At 42.9% G+C, this 20,921-nt stretch overlaps 1 protein-coding gene across 5 annotated transcripts in view; it reads right to left on the minus strand.

The window, feature by feature from the left end:
- NAV1 (neuron navigator 1) overlaps nucleotides 1–20,921 on the minus strand; it is a 352,950-nt gene that overhangs the window by 218,659 nt on the left and 113,370 nt on the right. For all 5 annotated transcript variants that reach the window (XM_078156430.1, XM_078156429.1, XM_078156428.1 and 2 more), the window contains exons 2-3: nucleotides 11,413–12,214; nucleotides 4,609–4,712 (exon numbers count right to left, since the gene is read on the minus strand). In XM_078156430.1, coding sequence (XP_078012556.1) covers nucleotides 4,609–4,712; nucleotides 11,413–12,182 — 874 coding nt within the window. In that variant the 5' untranslated portion in view covers nucleotides 12,183–12,214. The remainder of the gene's footprint in view (nucleotides 1–4,608; nucleotides 4,713–11,412; nucleotides 12,215–20,921) is intronic.

The raw sequence follows: 20,921 nt of genomic DNA on the forward strand, positions 1-20,921 counted from the left end.
GGCCAGTATTCTATTCACTGTGCCACCTAGCTACCCCTCCTGCTAGCTCTTTCTGGTAGCAGAGCCTCCTGGGAGTTTGACAGGACCTTGAGACAGAGCTTGTCTAAACTCCCAGGATAGGTCCCTGTTCTTTGAGGAGAGTAATAAAAACCCCATAGCTTACTTTTCATAAGATTATAGTATTTAGAGTTGGAAAAAACCTTCGAGAACATCTAATCTAACAAATCCCCTTGTTTTGCATATGAGGAAACTGAGTCCTAAAGAGGTTAAGTATCTTGTCCATGGTCACATAGCTGAGAAATTGCAAAGCTGAGATTCAAACCCAATCCTCTATGGACCTTTGAGGCAGCTGGTGGCACCATAGATAGAATGGTGGGCCTGGGGTCAGGAAGACTTGAGTTCAAATCTGGCCTCTGATACTTCCTAGCTGAGGAAGTAATTTCATCTCTGTTTACCTCAGTTTCCTCAAGTATAAAGTGGTGATGCTGATAGCAGCTACATCACAGGGTGGTTATGAAGATCAAATGAGATAATATTTGAAAAGCACCTAGCCCAGAGCCTGGCACACAGTAGGTGCTACAGAAGTGTTTATTGCCTTCCCTGTTACTGCTGGTAGTTTATATTTATGCTGTTTTACAGTTACAGATTTTGCATACATTAAGTCATTTCATAATAGTTACCGTTGCTGTTTTACAATTTAAGAAATAGAACTCAGAGACTGAATCTTCTAGGTACATAGGACCCTTCTCAGGGGTAATCTGACTGCAATAACCAGGAGCTAATATAGGCAGTGAAGCTGGCGGCAAGCCTATAGAAACGGGTCGGAGAGAGATTCTTCTCCCTTTCCTAGTAGGTAAGACAAGGAAGTAGGCTTCCAGAAGATGTTTGAGTTCTATGAACGCTTTTTTTGGAGAGGGGATTCCTTGCATTTAACATGTATCTTAGTTTGAAAGCTGCAGAAAGCAAGTGATATCCTATTTCATGGGCAAATGGAAAAGGGAGTGACAGTATGTAGTGAGTACCTATTATGTGTTTAGCACAATGCTAAGCCCTATAAGCCATACAAAAGGAATGACATCTTCTCAAATCTTCTGTTTCCCTTTCCATAAAGAGAAGAAAATGACCCCAGTATCTCTTGCCTTACTTAGAGTTTTATAATCTTAGAATTGGAATGACCAATCATTTCCCTTCCTGACTAATAGATGAATTGCTCTCTTCAATATCCCTCCCAAATATCATCCTGCTTCTGCTTGAATATGTCTAGCGATGGGAAATTTACTACATAAGGCAGCCTACTCCAATGGTCCAGTTTTATTGGTTAAGAAGTTTAGTCTTTGGAGAAGCTAGGTAACAGAGTGGATAGAGTACCAGCCCTAGAGTCTGGCACTCAGACTCTAGCTGTGGGACCCTGGGCAAGTTACTTAACCTTGATTGCCTTAAAAAAAACCCCAAGAAATTCATTCTTCATTTAATTTGAAACTGGTTTCTTTATAATGCCTTCAATTCACTCTGACTTTCTTGGCATTATGCTGCAGTGGAAAGAATGCTGAATTTGGAGTTAGGACCTGCAGGTTCAAATCCTGGCTCTGCTACTTCCTACTGGTATTACCTTAGAAAGTAACCTCACCTCTGTAGGCTTCAGTTTCCTTATCTGGAAAATGAAGGGTCTAGATGACCCTTGATGTACTTTCCAGTTCTAAATCAATGCTCCTATGAAGTCTCTGAGGCAGCTAGGTGGTACAGTAGATAAAGTATTAGGGTTCAAATCTAGCCTCAGACCCTTACTAGTTGTGTGACCTTGGGCAAGTAATTTAATCTCTGACTAACTCAGTTTCCTCATCTGTTGTTTTCTTGATTAGCCATATCTGACTCTTCATGATCCCATTTGGGATTTTCTTGGCAAAGATACTGGAATGATCTGCCATTTCCCTCTCCAGCTCATTTTACAGATGAAGAAACTGAAGCCAACAGGGTTAAATGACTTGCCTAGGGTCACTCAGCTAGCAAGTATCTGAGGTTGGGGTTAAAATAGCACCTGCTTCCAGGGTTGTTGTGAGGATCAAGTGATATTACTGCTTTGCAAAGTATTATGTAAATGCTATTATTCTTGTTGTTATTTATTGTTTTGGGACCTTAGAACAATCTTTCTTTGACATGGTAGCTCTTCAAAATGTCTCCCTCAAGCCCATGTCTTAGTCCTGAGTATCTTTCCAGGATGTCATGTCACCTGGGCAGATAATAAATATGGTGGAAGGAGGGGAGAAGAAGGGGGAATAGCTTCTAGAGGTAGGGGTTCCTAGGATTGGGGGGCATCCTAGGTGATGTCATTGGAGTGTGGTATACATGTGATAAGGTTTATCACCAGCAACCTAGGTTCTATATGTGCAAGCCCAGGGAAAGAGTGGGCTCTGCCATATATCACTGGGCAAATGCCCAAGGGACCCCCTGGAAGATCCCAAGTAGAGGGAGTCAAGCAAGTGAATAAAGATCTTCTTGACAACTGGCCCAGAACAAAACAGGCATGCTCAGGTGCTTAAAGGGCATAAATGTCCAAGAATTCTAGCTTTCCTTCTCCTCCAGCTGAATCTTTAGGCAGTTTTCTGGTGTCCTGAGCAAACAGAACAACTCAACCTGCAATTGGGCAGCTAGCTCATTGATTCTCTTGCCTACTGACTGGTCAAAGGATTTCAGCCATTCCCTGAAAAGAAGGCACGACCAGGGATGACTTGACTGAGTCCTTTTTTTTTTGCAGTGGATTTTGAGAGTAAATGACTTTTCATCAACTCCCCAAATAATGATCATTAACTCTCGCTGATTCGATGGAGATGATCGAGCTTCAAACAATGTGGCAGACACATAAGGAAGCTATTATGCAAATGTAAAAATAGAGTCTTGCATACTTTCCTGGTTACACCACTCTCATTTCTGATGGCTTTTTAGTGTGAAGTCAAATTTGGTTTGTCTGTCTCCCCCACTTTCTCTCACCCCCCAGATTGGTGCCCTCATTCTCTAGCATGTGCGTTGTACTGTGGGAGGAGAAGGATTGCTTTTTTTTAACATCTATTTTTTTTTTGGCTGCTTTTCATGCAAAGCGGGTGCTGCTCTTATACCTGAAGCATTATCCTGCCAAGGTGTACACCCACCCACCAGAATACTTAGAAAGACCCGGAGAGCTCAGAAGGTTTGGCAGAGAGGTCAAGACAGAGTCAGAAAAAGAAAGGACAACCCTGATAATAGCTAGGGGGAGAAGGTGAGGAAATTAGTCTTGGGATAATAGGAATATGATGTTAGGGTGACACTGGGCTAGGCTTTGTTTTCTGTCTCCAGGAACTTGGTCAATCAGAGTAGCAGGTTGGGTTGCAGGTTAGGGCTCAAGACTTTTTAACAAGGGTCCTTAGCCTGAGGCAGATTTCAGAGTGCCTGTGAACTAGGATGGGGAAAAACGTACATTTATTTCAATATAATTGGTTTCCTTCACAATCTTATGCATTTTATTTTATGCATTTAAAAACATTCTTCTGACCCTAGCCCCCTGTAACCTTGAGGTTTGCACAAAACAAGTTGTCCGCTTTCTTAGAAAAAGTTCCCGTTTATGCTAGGCTAGTAGCACAAGAGGCTAAATTCATGCATAGTACAATTGGATTTCAACAGCAGTGCTAGGTTATTACCCACATTCTTTGTTCTAGGGTCTAGTGACAGAGTATGGATTACTGTGCTTTGGGCTTCCAGATGGGATCCCAGTACTACAAGATGTGAGATACACCAATTTGGACAAGTGGTGGTATACTGGAGAGGAGAGAGTATCATTCCCAGAGATGACTCCATCCCTACTCTGAGCGCTCTTAGTCTGTTGAGGGAGATGTAATCCTTGATTACCTGATAATAAGGCAGTTAGGTGGTCCAGTGGATAGAGCGCTGGACCTGGAACAGAAAGACCTGAGTTTAAATCTGAACTCAGATACTCATTAGCTGCCAAACCCTGGGCAAGTAACTTAACTTCTGTTTACCTCAGTTTCCCCAACCATAAAATGAACATAATGAGCACCTACCTCCCACAGTTGTTGTGAGGGTCAAATGAGATGATTGTAAGGCACTTAGCAGAGTGCCTGGCATATAGTAGGTGCAATAGAAATGTTTGCTATTATTATTAATAAGCATTTACCATATTGGTTTATACGTCAGGCTCTCTCTGGTAAAATATTGGTCTTGGTTTACAAGTCTGAATTTATAAAAGAGGGTTTCCTAACTTTTTGTGTGTGTCCTGGACCCTTTTGTCAGTCTAGTAAAGCCTAGGGACCCCTTCTCAGAAGAATGTTTTTAAATGCATAAAATAAATTGCATAAGATTGTGAAGGAAACCAATTATATTGAAATAAATGTACATTCTTCCCCATCCTATTTCACGGGCACTCTGAAATCTGCCTTAGGCTAAGAACCCCTGTTAAAACGTCTTGAGCCCCCAAGCCCAAGTCACTTATTGAAATCTCACTCTTTGAAAGCAGGGACTTCTTTTGGCTGATTCTCCATCCACTCAGGAAACCTGAAGGTTTCTGTTTCTTAGTACCTCCATTTTTTCCAGGAGAAAGTCTTCTCCCTGATGTGAACCTACCCAAGCTAGGGAAGTTGTCTTCGGATCCATCAGAGGGACTGGGGTAGTCTTCAAAGGCACAACCATCTTGGGGTAGGGGGTCAGTGTCTTGATCTCCTTGTAGCCTGAAGGATGAAAAAGGGATGGTCATTTGTGGAAAGTGCTTTGAAGTCCATTTATGATCAGATCTGGCCTCAAAGGCAAACCCATTCCTTCTAAGAAAACTGACCAGCCTTGTCTCCTGGTCTGGCCAAGAAGGGATCTCCTACTCCATTTTTGCCACTTATCCTTGTCACACACATGTTTCTCTAAATATACATTTAGACATGTCCCAAGGGGACTGCATAACCTTCTGGACAGGCCCAGTTAAGGGCAAGTGTGCAGCTCCAGAGGGCATTGGGGTCCATCCACCATGTCACCTGCCTCAGAGCTGTAACTAGGCCACAGACAAAATTTAGAAGGTTCTTCAGTACCTGTAATTCTTCTGCAAAGTAACAACAACTGAGTTTAGCACCTGGTTAGCAAGAATTTTTTTTGGACCAGACCTGTGATATCATTCTTATAAGAGACTCCCTATACCTAGGCAGATTGGCAACTGCTCAGCAATTTATAGCCTTACAGTGTTGGCTCGGGGTCACTGAGAGTAACTTACATACAGCCAGCATGTCAGAGATGGGACTTGAACTCTGGTTTTTCAGACTCAGAGGACAGCTCTCTATGAGCAAGAACAATTAAAATAGAAAGCTCCTAGAGTTTCTTCCCAGACAACCTTCCCCTCTCCCCCAGGTCACATCTCAGGTGAACATCTCCCAGATCTTACCAGTATTAACACTACCCTGCCCCAGACACACAAATTGCTAGTTATAGCTCTGTCTGCCTTTCGAGCTCAGGATATTATATTTCCTTTCTCAGAGATGCGCATGGTCTGCTGAGTAGAGGTGGTAGCTTATCTCCCCCAACCCCTTAATCAACCTTTAGTTCTCCTCTCTTCTCCTCTGTAGAAATCAGGAAGTCAAATTACTCCACTATGGTCACACAGCAAGTAAGTCTAGGAATCAGGGTGTCTTTGTCAAACTACCCAGTGTAACATTATCCCTGCCTCCATGAACATATGAAAGCCCCTTCTTTGAGTTAGATCAGTAACTCTTGGGTGGGGCTGGAGAGGCCAACGTGACCAGGATATAGGGACTAAGCAGGGCTAGGCCCAGCCTTTGGGCTGGAGGGCTCATGGAGAAGCCACATCTGGGCTGGGTGAGCTGTGGCAGCTGAAGGCAAGGTTGTGGTCCTGAAACACAATTCCAACTGGGCAAGCAGGCCCCAGGAACAAAGGGGCAGTGGGTTTTCTTTATATAGGTAATTACCCTGGCCCTCAGAGCTGCCCACTTGCTGCCCACTGTCTCCAGCTAAATGGACCCTTTGGCAGCTGGGCAAATGAGTGGGGTGGGGGTGGTCAAAAGGGGCTGACTGGGTTATTCTGGAGAAGGGAGGGGGAAGTGAGCTGAGGAATGCACTTTTTAACAGTGTTTCTGGCTCTTTCTCTCTTTCTTTTTCTTTTTTTCCCTCTTTCCAGCCTTCATGTTTTCTTCATGACTTCACCAATGCATTTGTTGCCTTATATTATCTTAAGTCATTCAAGTGCCACTGAAAAGGGATGCAGGGTCTGAAGCAGGGCACTGGGTCTGAGGGAGGGATGGGAGAAGGGAGTATTCCCAGAAGAGACTCAGTAGCCACCCTCAGAGAGCTCCCAGTCTGATAGAGCCACAGTTCAGGGACAATTTCATTTTTGTTTTTGTATTTCTGGCAACTAGCACAGTGCCTGACATGCAATAGGCGATTAATACATGTTTGATGATTGATTGCTTTCTGTCCTTGGAAGTTCCCAGTCTGAGGAGTTAGGGCAGGGGAGAGATAGGGCCCTTGTGTATTTGCTTACTTGAACACACACACACACACAGATATAAATAGATACACAGACAAACTATATAACAGATGTATGGTACATCCATGTTTCTATATGCCATATATCTATATCTATCCATCTAAACCACATATATACCACAAACTATAGTTAAAAGGGAAAACAAAAAAAATACAGATTTTCAAACAATGCGCATAAGTGCCAAGGGAAGGGGTATAACTGGAGCTGGGTGGAATTAAACAGGGAGGGCTTCTTGCAAGAGATGAGTTGTGAGTGGGATTTTTGGAGGAAGAAGGTCATTCTAGGCAGGTCATTTTTTGGCTGTGGGAGAAGGTTAAAGGACTTTGAATGGATTTGGGCAGAGAGAGTAGAGAGTCCAAGGAAGGGAGTACTGGGAGATGAGGGGAGCAGCAGACAGGGGATTTGTCTGCTGTTTCCTAGTCTGTTATTCCCTTCTGTCTCCCTTTTTCATGCCTCTCTCATCCAGGAAACCATGTCAGATACAATGGGTAGACTGGATGCCCCTATTTCCTGAAGTCTAAAGGGTCAAGCTATAATGTCACCTGATAAGGTCTAGGTTCTAGTTGCTTATTTCAGGTGGGAAACATTCAGCTGCCAGCAGAACCCCAGAAAAGTTAAAGGAGAATAAGCCAGAAAGAAGGCAATGAGAGCACACACACACACACACACACACACACACACACACACTTCATGCTCTATTAAACAAAATTCCACATAAAAGTCCAAACCAAAAGAAAATGGCATGCAGTGTACTATGTACTTATGTACACATAGCCATAGTTGTGGTCCAGGAGATATCAGACAAGAATCATAGGGGGAAATGGGTGCTTGGAAATAGAAGAATACCCAATAATAACAATAGAGAAGCTGTTGTGGGTGCAGGATGGGCAGAGAGGGGTTGGGGATGAGGTGTAGATGAAAGGTAGGTGAGGGCAGGGACTGGGTGGTGCAGGGGAAAGAGTATTTGATTTGAACAAGACTTGGGATCAATCCTCCGTCCTGTTACTGACTCTCTGTGTGACTGAACAAGTGACGAGACTCTGTCTAGACCCTCGGTTCCTCATCTGTAAAATGAGGGGCTTAGAGTAGATGGCCACTAAAGTGACTTCCAGCTCTAAATCTAGGATTCTATGATACCCACCCCACCCCCACCCCCACTGAAAAAAAAACCATTAGGGGAATGAGGTGGTACCATCAGTTCAGAGGGTTGATTCACAGAGAAAATGAGCTCTGATTTCTGCCGGAAGGACTGAGCAGACACCCTGGGAAAGGAGGCTAGGGGGAAATGATGGAATCCAGAGCCTCTCTTTTCCCAGAAGCTTCATAGCTCAGGATTACACCTGATTACCTGGGACGAGGTATGATCCTAGCCTGATCATGGGCAGGGGGCGGGATGAGATAACCTCTCCTTCATCCTTCAGCAGGCACTTTGCTGATCGCTAAATTGGTGAAAGGAATGTGATCAAGGGGCCAGGTTTCCATGAGAGTGGGATGTCTGGTGCTTCCAGGGAGCAGATGGCACCTCTTTGGGAATGGGCTTGGGGAAGGCAGACCATCCTGGGGCCCATGCCAGGTCTGCCTGTGTCAGCAGCTCCGGGTCTCAAAACTGAGACCACATTCTTCTCCATCTGCCAGTAGTTTCTTGAGCCTAGGAGGTCCACAGCACAGCCCTAACCCTAATCCTCAGTTCTGGCTCTGGTCTTAATGCCAACCCTAGCAATCTCCAACACCAGGGCTTGAAATGAAGGGAAACATATTTCAACATTATATGTATCCAATTGACACACAGACTCAGCTGTCACCATGGAGACCAATGAGAATGGTAGAAGTTGCAGCTCTCCAGTTGAAGAGGCTTCAGAATAACAGCAACCTTTTTATGGCTTAAGGTTTACAAAGTGCTTTATACATGTTAACTCATTTGACCCCGACAGCAACCTACTGAGGCTATTATTCCCATTTTGCAGATGAGGAAATGAGGCTCAAAGAGGCTAACTGACTTGCCCAGCTGTGAAGCTGTCAAGGCAGGATACAAGTTTGGGACTTCTGGAGTCCAAATCTAGTATTCTATTCATTACACCAACTAGCTGCTGCCTTTCTAGCGGGAGAAATTCAAGGGTGGGGCTGGCCACGCATAAACCTATAGTCACAGATAAGAATGAGTGTAGCAAATAGAAGTGATCTTTTTCTAGCTCAAACACCTGTTATTTGCCTGGTACTGAACTCTCACAGCTGGACCATATCATGGCTCCTAGTTCAGACTTTGCTTCCAATTTTTTTTGTTCAATTGTTTTTTTCAGTCATGTTTGACTCTTCTTGGCAGAGATACTGGAGTGGTTTGCCATTCCCTTTTCCAGCTTATTTTATAGATGAAGCAAAACTGAGGCAAACAGGGTTAAGTGCCTTGCCTAGGGTCACACAGTTAATAAGTGTCAGAGGCCAAATTTGAACTCAGGTCTTCCCGACTCCAGGTCCAGTGCTCTATCCACTGCACCACCTAACTGCCCCTTGCTTCCACTTTATACTCAGCCTTTTAGTTCTAAGACTTCTTTTTCTGCTTCTAGCTCTTGGCATGTAATGATCCTGACCTCTACTGCACTGCTTTATGACTGTAGGGGGCTGACACCAAGACTCTTGATCAGGCAGGTTCCACAGAGTGAACTAAGCCTTTGCACATTGGATGAATGCCTACTGGGGAGTGGGCAAAGATTTCAGATAGGATGCTCTGGTGAAGATTAAGGGGGAAGGAATTGAAGCAAGCGGCAGCCATGGCTGGGAATGAAAGGGTCCACTTGAAAGCAGCACCATTTAAAACAAGCCAAGGCTGGGAGCCAGGGTAACCCTGGTGTTGTGGAAAGAGTGTCAGACTTGGGGACAGGAAGGCAATGTTGATTCTTGCCTCAGATACTTCCTAGCTGTGTGACCTTGGGGGAAGGGGCTGGACAATGATCTCTAAGGTCCCTTCCAGTTCTAAATCTAAAAAGCTATGGGCCTATGAATGGGCTGGGGGCACTTAGTAATATCCAAAGGAAGGTTGGAGTTGGGAGGACCATGAAGGACAAGGGGAAATGGTGGGAAGGGAGCTTTGACATTTAGGAATTAAGTATGTGGCATCAGGAAGCTGGAGAGCATTGAGGTAGAAAGTTCTCTTTTCTTAAACATATTAGTCTAAGGGATGTGTATGTGTATGTGTGTGTGTGTGTGTGTGTGTGTGTGTGTGTGAATGACAGCGTGCGCGCGAGAAAGAGAGAGAGTTTTTTTAAGTGTGGTCAACCCCATTCCCTAGCTTCCCCTGAGTTCCCATGGCTTCCCTCTCTACCTTCATTATCTTCCAAAGCATCTATGGGCTCTATGCCATATTGGATAGCTCGACCCATACTCTGACCTGCACCCTCACAGGAACTTCTCGGCTGCAAATCCTCCCAAACTGGAGAAGATTCAACTAGTACCACGGGCTCTACTTAGTCATAGGCCCTGACACACCCTGCCATAGTCTAAAAAAGCCTTGTTTGTACAGAAAGCACTAAATGAATATTTGTTGAATGGATAAATGAATGCATGAATGAATCAGTGTTCTGCTCTGCTAAGTGCTTTAAAATGCAAAAGAGGAAAGGATATGGACCCTGTAAGGTATTTCAGTATAAATCAGGTTCTAAAACTGCAGGAAGACTGAAGGACTTGTGACTAGTGTGGAATCTGAAATAAGTTATTGCAAAGCAAAGAAGTAACACAAAGCTTGCTACAATATACAATATGGCTGAAGACGAGGGTTAGATATGCCAGAGAAACTTTTTCCTGAATCACAAAGGTCCACCACAGAGAAGTGATGCTCTGTACATACACTTACATATTTTAGGACTATAAGATCACAGTTATAGCTAGAAGGGGCCTTAGCACCTAGTCCAGAGGTGTCAAACATGGGGCCAGGAGGCTGCAAGACTCCCATGGGCAGGCCAAAACAGAGTGAAAGGGAATTGAGAGATATTTAACATTATAAATAAAAATACAGTAGAACATAGGTAATGTTAATCTGTGGTTTTGTTAGTCAATATGTGGCCTTCAGGGATTTTTATGTATGGTTTAGTGACCTTTGTGTCTCTTTGAGTTTGATACCACTGTTCTAGTCTAACATCCTCATTTTACAGATGAGGAAACGGGCCTGGAAGGGTTAAGAAATTTGCTTGAAGTCTCTCGTTAGGCCAGAAATCCCACTCAGATCCTTGGTGTCTTCTTTGATTTACTACTCACACTCACTCCATATATCCAATCTCAATCAGTAAACACTTGTTAAGTGTTGATTATGGGCCAGGCACTGTGCTAAGCACTGGGAAAAATCTTGTTTATACCTTCACAACATCTCTCATACACATCCCCTTCTCTCCATCCATACAGCAGCCACCATCCTAGGATAGGTCCTCATCACCTCCCTGTCTCAAGTCTATCCTCATTCCAATCCATCTTCCAGCCTACCTGAATAGCAGCCCTGGTACCTAAGAGGTAGTGAAGGTGATGATATGAATCTGATAGTTCAGATAGGACTTACTCTCTACCCTTGCTCAGTACACTTTTACTCTGTTTCATCAGCTCCCTGGACTAAGCCAGCTCCTGATTACCAGGGGGAAAAAAAAAGTATTTTAGGTATCTCCATATGTCCTCATTGGGATTTCTAGCCAGGGAATTCTAATAGTTGATCAGGGCAGTGACTTCTCAGCTTTTCAAACCCCACACCCTTACGTGTCCTACATCCTTGGCTTCATTTTTTCTGCATCCTTGAAATCCTTGGTCCCTAATCTACATGGTACTGACCCTGCATCAGTATAACCCAGAACTTTATTGTCTGGGTTGGGCCCCTATCACCAACCTCTTCCCCCTCTTCTCTCTCCACTCACCTGTACTGGAAGGGAGCCACTGTGGCGGTGACGGGATGATTCTGTTGGGAGGCTGAGGAGAAACTGATGGTCCCCAGGCTAGGGGAGGAGCCTTTGCTATGCACTGGACTGATGATGGAGGAGGAAGTTCCTGAAGGTATCTCATTCTGAGATTCATCCTCAGGCCCAAGGGGTCTGGAGATGCCAGAACCTTTAACGTTCACTTCTTGGTCTTTCCCCAGGCAACTCAAAGGTTTCCTGCTCTCAGAAGCCCCTGGTGTCAGAGAGTCTCTGTGTGGGCTGATCCGAGATGGACTCCTACTGTGGGCTTGGGAAGCCCTGATTCCTTCTGGTGTCCTCTTCTTCTTGCCCCCACTGACTTGGGCCTCCTCAGCCCTCCTGGGTCTAGCCCTGGAACTGGAAAGTGCTTTGGGAGTTACCTTGGGACTGCTCCATGGAGAACTCAGACTCTGACTCAAGTGTCCTTCATAGCCCTCTGCTGCCTCAGGCCTCTCGTGTCCTGGGAAGGACTCCTTTAGTCCCCCTGAAGGCTTGGCAGAGCCTCTTCCTCTGGGAGTCTTGGGTGAGGAATTGCTGGGGCTGCCTACTGCCTTCCCTAGTCTTGGTGAGGCTGCCCTCTGGGGGCTGGGCACTAGGCTGTGTTGGCGTGGGCGCAACTGAGGTGATGCTGCCAGGGCATGGATCTTGGTCTGGGAAGTGACACGGGGCACCGGGATAGAGGAGGCATAGTGGGAGCGGCTGGCTGAATTCAGGTTGGCTGTTCCATTCATGTTCAACAAAGTTGGGGCTCAAGGTTACAGTTCTGTAAAAAAGAAGAAAAGAAATTAGGCTGTAGCTGTGGCCCTTAGTCAGTCCATCACTGTCACGAGCAGCATGAACCCTTTAGTAAATTGATGTCTTGGACTGTACCGAGTGAGTGATTCAAACCAAGTTGACTTGGGTGAAAGATCTTGTCATGTTTTTGATAGAATTTCTCTGGCCCTTCATCTTCTTCAACAGATGTTGGCACATAAGCCACAGTTATCTTTATGGTGGTCCTTTGGCTGATTCTCATAATGGCATAGTCTCTGGCCTATGGAGGTTGACAGTCTAAGTTAAACCCCATTGGCCTAAATGGACACAGAAATGACAGGCTTGTACTTGAATAGGGAGGAAGCAAGAGACCAGATCCCTCCTCCTTAGGGAGGGGGGCCTAAAACCATTCCACTACCTTTCAGTGGCCTTGCCCAAAAGAAAAGTTCTTGGGGGCAAAACTGTCTCACTACATCTTTTGTCCCAATGACATGAGTTATGAATCATCCTACTTCTTTCCAATAGACCTGTTTCCAACGACTGTAGGAGAAAATAAATCTTACTGCTTCATTTTTCTTCCTGTGGAGAAATGTCACAAACAATTCTACTTCCTCCTCATGAACCCCTCAAGTACTGACCCCTGAATTATTGACATCAGTAAGGCAGGTTGGCTGACTTTTCATACTATAGTCTGTCTGTCTAACATTAGAAAGGGAAGCACACTGGCTCACATCTTGCTCCCACGTAAGTCTGCTAGAAGGATAGAGACTCTCAATATCCCATACCCAGAGAATAAAGAGTGACATCCTACAAGTCAGAGCCTCCCTAAACTATGGGGCCTGAGGCTATGATTGGTTCTCAGCTTTCAGAGATAGGTCTTTCTGTCTGGTCACTGTTCTCATCTATATCATTGTTGATAACAAATAATGACAGAGTGTGGAGCACTACACCAGGCACGAGAAATCCAAAGAGGCATAAGACATGGTACCATGCCAATAAAGTTGGATAGAGAGGATATGGAGTGAAAACAGCATTGGAATGGAAATCAAAGGACTGCTTAGATTCTAAGGTTTGCTAATAACTACTTGTGTGAAGCCACAATCTCAGGGTCTTGGTTTATCCATGTGTAAAATAGGATGATCTATCTCTAAGGTCCAACCCCAACTCTAACATTTTATGATTCTTTAATTCTATATATAATTTCATGGAATCTTGGAGTTGAAAGGGGCCACAGAGGTCATCTGGCCTAATTCTTACCCAAAGCATGAATGTCTGTACATTCCTGGCAAGTAGTCTTCTGGTCTCTGCTTAAACACCTCCAGCAAAAGGGAGTAAACTCACTACCTTGACAGGCAGACCATTGAATTTATGGGTCATTCTAATTGTTTAGAAGTTTTTCCTTAGAAAGATCTTAAATTTAACTCCCTACAACTCCTACTCATTGTTCCTATATTCTTCCCTGCGGGGCTAAAAGGAGTAAATCTACTCCCTCTTCCTTGTGACAAATCCTTCAAGCATCTTGTAGTCTCTAAATCATTGATTTTACAGGCAAAAGTTTCCTAATTCCTTTAATGGAGCCTCATGGAGTTTCTAGCAAGTAAGCACTTACTTTGAGGCTGTTCAGCTCTGGGGATACAAATGCAAAGACTGAGCCAACTCCTGCCGTGAGCTTACATTTCCAGAACTTTCACCATCCCTGTTTCCCTTCTCCAGCTCCTCAATATCCTTCCCATAATTTAATGATAAGAACTGGACGTCATACTGAAGATGTGGTTGACTGTGGCAGTAGAGTGGGACTATTATCCCCCTCATTCAGGGCTCTATGCATCTATTAAAATCATATTAGCTCATGTTTGGCCACATGTCGTTCTGTTGACTCATACTGAGTCCATTAAAAGCCTTGGGTATTTTTCAATGAACTGCTGCCCAGTTCATAAAAAAAGATAAATAAAATACCATATATGATAGGCTAAATGAGTGGCACAGACCACTCACTGGGTACAGTGCTGCAGGGTCACTGAAGTCACTGAAACAGCCAGACAGCAGATCAAATGTCTTGGCTGAGAAAACTGCTGTCCAAACTCCTGCTGAGCTGGGGAAACTGATAATACCCAAACTTCCTGCCACTGGAGGTCATGAGACAGAGTTAGATTCCTCAGAAGAGTAGGGTCCTTTTTAGCCCCTAGGAGCTTGGCCCTATAGACTTTCTTCTCCTATGCACACTGATTAATACACTTATCAAAATGGTAAAACTCATGGTATATTAGACCTAAAGATTGTGGAATCACTCTTATGAACAGGGCACACACAGGCAGGAGGAAAAGAACCAAATGGGCCAGAGGACTGAGGGGTGCCAGATGTGGGGAACAGAGGGACAATAAGTTGGAAAGAAGTTTAATCTACAACACTGCCCTTCTGACCTTTGATAACACTCCCTCTCTGGGAATCTTGCACTGATATGTCTGCCCCGGAGCAGCTGGGAAGGCACTATTCCCATGGTTATGTCAGCATATAATCGCTCCAGATCAGAAGACATAGGTCCCTCCCCGGAGTCCCCTCTGAAGAGAACAATAACATATCACATATGTTATATGACCTTGGATAAATTACTCAGATTCTCCAGTCCTTACATACAAAATGACTCCCTGCCAAGGAACTTCAAAGTCCTTCATTGAGGTGGTATGGGAATGAGATGTCCCCCGTATGGTAAGATGACTTTACCCATTCAGAGGATGTATATTCTGAATTGTTTTTCTAATAGTGGGGATGGAGTTTCTTCACAAAGTCCTATATTGATGTTTCATTGTTCCGGAAAGGAGACCCGTGGATCAAAAGTGGGGCCAAAAGAAGGAGATCAAAAGAAGAGTATAACCTCTGAGAGGTTCTAGCATGATAGAAAGGCTTTGAATATATAGTCCTGGTGACAGACTGAATCTGTTAAAAATGGAGAGGATGATCACTAAGTAGGCTGACCACTACGAAGGAAGAAAGGAAACAAGCATTTATTAAGCACTTACTATGTGCCAGGCACTGTGCTAAGTGCTTCACAAATATTATTTAATTTGATCCTCACAGCAACTCTAGGAGGTAGATGCTATTATCATTCCCATTTTACAGATGAGCAAATGGAGGCAGACAGAGGTTAAATGACTTGCCCAGAGTCACAGAGCTAGTAAATGGTTTTGTTTTGCTTTTTAGGCAATTGGGGTTAAGTGACTTGCCCAGGGTCACACAGCTAGTAAGTGTCAAGTATTTGGTCTGAGGCTGGATTTAAAGTCAGGTCCTCCTGACTTCAGGGCTGGTGCTCTATCCACTGTGCCACCTAGCTGCCCCCATAGAGCTAGTAAATGTTGAGATGGTGAGTTTGAACTCCGCTCTTCCTAGCTCCAGGTCCAGCACTTTAGCTAGTTGATCATTACTTTACAAACTCCTTGTCCATGTTTACCCCATAAAACAAAGAAAATTTTAAATGGCTCTCTCTCCTGTGAAGTCCCTTTCTACTTCTACAGTATTGACCGTGGGGTGGTAGGAGAGGCAGCAGAGGATTCTAAGAATTACATAGTGGTTAGCTCATCCTAAATTTTAATCGTAAATACTCCAAACATGAGATGTTTGTACAATGATTGAAGAATTGACCTCCCACTGTAACCAGTGAACCCCATTAATGCTGACATCCTCTCAACAAAAGAAACCATAAACCAAATGGAAGTGATTGTTCAATAATATCGTGGCTCATAGATTGTCCCTGGAAAGTCAAACAAAGGAGTTGACAGAATTGATTTAATCTTGGACCCAAAAGCATCAAGGAAAGTAATTTAGAGGACATTTGGTTATCTTCTCTTGTGGCACTCATGATGAGCATCATCTAAAAGACCACCATGAAGAGAACTGTGGTTTATAGGTCAACAGCTATTGATGAAGATGAAGAGCCAGGACAATGCTACTGAAAACCTTTAAACCAACTCAACATTGAGCATGATGTTCAGGGACTTGCCTGGAACAAGTAGGTATCTAATAAATGCTAGCTGACTGATGGAGAATTATGTCAGAAAATGTGGATCAATTTTGAAAAACAAGAGGCCAAAGGAATGTAGACTACTCAGAAATATTATGACTATAAAGTTCACAAAAATTTCCTGACATTATCCAAAAGGGGGATTGGCTGCCTTCAGGCAGAAGCTGGATGAATACTTCTCAGGTACATTATAGTAGGGATTCTTTTCAGTTTTGGGTTGGACCAGATGACCATTGATGTCCCTTCAAACTCAGAAACTCAGTGATTTTGGGATTCATTTTTCTTCCACAAGAAAGTAAGAAGACACTGGATATGGTTATGAACACTGGAACACATTACCAAAAATGAAACTAACTATACCTTAACAGAAGGTGGCATAGTGGATAGAATGCCAGGCCTGGTATCAGGAAGACTCTTTTTACTGAGTTCAAATCTGGCCTCAGACACTTGCTAGCTGTGTGACCCTGGGCAAATCACTTCATCCTGTTTGCCTGAGTTCCTCATCTGTAAAATAAGCTGGAGAAAGAAATGGCAAACCACTCTAGTATCTTTGCCAAGAAAAACTTCAAATGGGGTCATGAAGGTTTGGACATGACTGAAACAACTCAACAACAACAACAACAACGTCTTGACAGAAAGGAAATGACCAGTTATGGTTATAGGTGTGACACAAGAATTAGCTGTCTTTGTGGTCAGACTACCAACTGGTTAGAGAAATGGTCAAAAGCAGCTTCAAGTTAGAAGAACAGATAAAGGTGAGAAGACATTGTGAATGATCACAAGCAGGTTCAACCTGATCTACTCAAAAGTGATAATGATGCTGAAAAAAGGGAATTTGCAAAAGGCAAATTGATTATTACCATATCCTGCAAAAGTTTAACCAGTTTCAAACAGTCATCAGAATATAAAGGTCAAAGGAACCTAGAAACTGCCTTAGTCCACAAACTCGTGATCTCCTAGCTATGTAAGGAGACATACTAGCCAAAGCCAACACCAGTTTATAAGGCATACCCATTTGTAAAACACCATGGAGGATGATGGTAGATAAACAGGCAGGCAATAGTTCCAGTCACTGGGCTAAATGCTGGGCATAGAGATAAAAGGAAATTGAAAGATAGTCCCTGCCTTCAAGGGGCCTTTATTCTCAAGAGGAAGATGACACATAAAAGAGAGCTGAAAGGAAGAGGGAGATGGGAAAGTGGAGAAAGTTCCTGTGAGAGGGCATGGTGGCAAAGTCAGAAGAGTCAGAAAGCATAACCAGAAGGGGAGTGAAGCCTGGCTAGCTTGGGCCCATCCCCAAAATAGAGGCAGCTGGAAGGAACACATCAATAAGAGGAGGGGGATTGGCATGGCATGATGGTAGAAAAAGTTATGAGCAGTTTGGCTAAACATATCTACATAAAGGTTGGTATGAGATCCAAATGAGTCACATCACCCTGAGAACATTCATAGTTGCAAATGACAGGAGGATAACAGATAAAGGGGAAATGGAACACATTTTCAGCATGTTTATAACACTCTATTTTCAACATCAGTGATAGTGGAAGTACAGATTTGGATGCTAGCATTTCAGTCCCCAATGTACCATACAAGGAAGTTGGAACGGTACTTAAGAAAATGAAATCAGGAAGCCAGTTTTGAATGTATTAAGGGATCATTTTGCAAGGTCAATCAGGGAGAAGATATGAAAAAAATGGGAAAAAATTACAGACAGTATTATGGATCCCAAACAAAAAAATCCATTCATTAATGTGCCCACTTTCTCATTTTTATAAAAAAACTTTATGTGAATGATCTACATACATATTGAGGAAATCCTGGATAAAAAATGTTAATAGAACAGACAGCCTTTCCCAAATAACTTTTAAATAGAAGACTACATCTTTACATTCACATAGTATAGATACCAAAACACAATCTTAAGAGCTTTCTTCTTATGGTAAGACCATATTGATCATCTGATTATTAATGTCAAGCAAGAAACAAAATGGGGAGATGTATACTTACCAAAGATGATGACAGTGATAAGGAGAATGGTCTCTGCAAAGCTCAAATGGAAGAGGGATTCCCTTATAGAGGATAAGATTTTCCAGGTGATCCTGTGTGTAGCTGATTTTTGCTAACTGAATGAAACCCCTGAATATTATGGGCCTTCCTAATGAAATTCATAATTACTTAGAGAGAAGCATAATAAAACATACAAGAAAAACTTAAACGAAAGAAAACTGTCTGTTCCTCAGACTATAACATGTAGTTAGATAACAAATCCTTTGAGTTACTATATCAGTACATAAATACAGGGACTGCAGATGGACTATGAATAGGGCCTAGAATTGAACAGAAGGAAAACTGGCATGGATTGGATTTGGGGTACTGCACTATGCTTTCACTTATTCCAAGCTGCTCTTTAGCCCCAAACCCATCTTTTTAAAAAAACCCCACAATAATAATATGTAGATTTTAAGGTTTGCAGAACACTTTTCAAATATTATCTAATTTTATCTATATACCCTGGGAAGTGGGTGCTATTATTATCCCCATTTTACAGATGACAAAATTGAGGCAGATAAAATTTAAGTGACCTGCCCAGAGTCACACAGTTAAAAAGTGTCTGAGATTGGATTTGAACTAGTCTTTCTGACTACTGGTCCAACACTATCTACTGGGCCACCTAGCTCTCTTACCCTTTCTCAGTGATGCTAATGGTTGCAAATTTTGGAACACTGCAATCCCTTGAAGAATCAAAGTTAGGTAATCCAAAGGGTAATATAAAGATGCATGAAAGGCACAAGAGGATCAATATATTTCCCAAGATGACCTAAGCATGACTCAATGGATGCCATCAAAGAAATGTTTGATTGGAAAAGGCAAAGGTTGGGTTGTTTGGGAAAGTAAGAAATGGGTAAACAAGACTGCAGCACTGACTGGTGGTATCTGTAAAATGTAAAAAGACATAGAAGAAGGTTTTTATCATGTTGGGTGGATCTCTGGGAAGGATCTATAAGACAACATGGATAAGAATTTCATGGGATGAGAAGTCATGGAGGGGTTATGAGTTGTACCAATGGATGGAATATTGCAGTTGATGAGATCATAGATTCAAGGAAGTACATTGAAATAAAGAGATGAAATTGGTTCGTGGCATCCTCACTTTCTCATTCCCTCTTGGTAATTAATAGGATTTTTAGGGAAAGAGATCTATATCTGTCTCCACTGTGGAAACTGGCTTCACTGATATTGATTAGCAACTTGTCTGCAATTTAGTCTGAGGGTTGCCTCGAGGGACTGAAGGATTAAAGGATTTGCTTGCGGTTACATGGTTTACAAAGTGTTTGGGAATTAGAGTCAGGGGACTTATGTTCAAATCCTGGTGTTTCCACTTCCTACTTGGGTGACATTGGGCAAGTCACTTAACCTCTCTGGGCCTCAGTTTCCTCTTATAAAATCAGAGGAGTAGTCTAGATTATTTCCATGGTCCCTTCCAGCTCTAAATTTTTAATTCTCTGATCCTATGTTTCAGAGATTAAACTGGAGTCCAGGTCTTCCTGACTCCCAGATCAGCTTTCTATCTATTATGCCACATCGTTTCCTGATCACATATGTTGGAGATAATAATAACAACTCATATTTCCAAAGAGTTTAAGGCTCATATATATACATTTTTCTCATAATAAACTTGGCTTCAAATGAGAAGAAAATCTAAAAATGAGAAGATTTTGGAACATTATAACAGTTACAAACTGACCTATGCAGAAGAGTCATTGATGCTGAAAGGTAGTACAAATGCTTTTTATTGGGAAACTCATGGAAATAAAGTGACTTATACAGGGTCACAGCTACTAAGTGTTAGAGTCAGAAGTTGAACCCAAATCTCTTGACTCCAAGTCTAATGCTCTTTCTACTTTATCACACATTAGTTGACCAGGTCTAAGTATAGTGTCCTGGGCCTGTCAGTTGGCTATTATGGGGATTTAACTTGTCTGGCCTTATTAGTACTTCTATTTTCAATGAACCATTGGGCCCCAGGCATTGTGCCAATAGCATAAGATGGATATTCTCAGGCAACTAAGCCCGCAAACTACCTATGCGACCTTGGACAAGTCACTTAACCTAAGAGTAAGTCACTTAGCCTCAGTTTAGTCATTTATAAAATGAGAGAATTAGACTAGATGACTTCAGAGATCTCTCTCAGCTCTAAAAAAGTATTATCCCATGAACTCCATCTATCCAGAGAAAGTCTTCTTGTACCAGGAAGACTAAGGCCTTGAACCTGATAACCCAATGTCATGATCCCCCTTCAACCTCTGCTACCCAATCTCCCCTCCCACCCCATTTCAAGGAATTATGAAGACTGGGTTCCCTTAGCTTTTTCCAATGTAGAAGACAGTGAACTACATCTTAAAAACAACCACTAATATCCTGAAGCCATATCATGGCCTTGTTTCCAACTTAAATGAATGAAGTCAGAGGCATGAGAGGGATAACTTATATTTAGATTTTTCAGTGTGAGCATTTAACATGTCAGAAATCAGCAAATGCTACAAATCTGGGCTTGATTTATTGCTTTGTTGATTGTCTAGTCTTAAAGTGAGAGAAAATATGCTAATAATGCAGATTCAATTTAAAAGTGCCTCCTGTGTGCATTTCCCCCTGCCCAAGGTGGTTGTTAGCTCTTTGTCAGCACACCCTTGGGTAAAGCCCA

This window comes from Phascolarctos cinereus, unplaced genomic scaffold (assembly GCF_003287225.1).
Source record: "Phascolarctos cinereus isolate Bilbo 61053 unplaced genomic scaffold, phaCin_HiC Scaffold_5;HRSCAF=322, whole genome shotgun sequence".
Classification (NCBI taxonomy): domain Eukaryota; kingdom Metazoa; phylum Chordata; class Mammalia; order Diprotodontia; family Phascolarctidae; genus Phascolarctos; species Phascolarctos cinereus.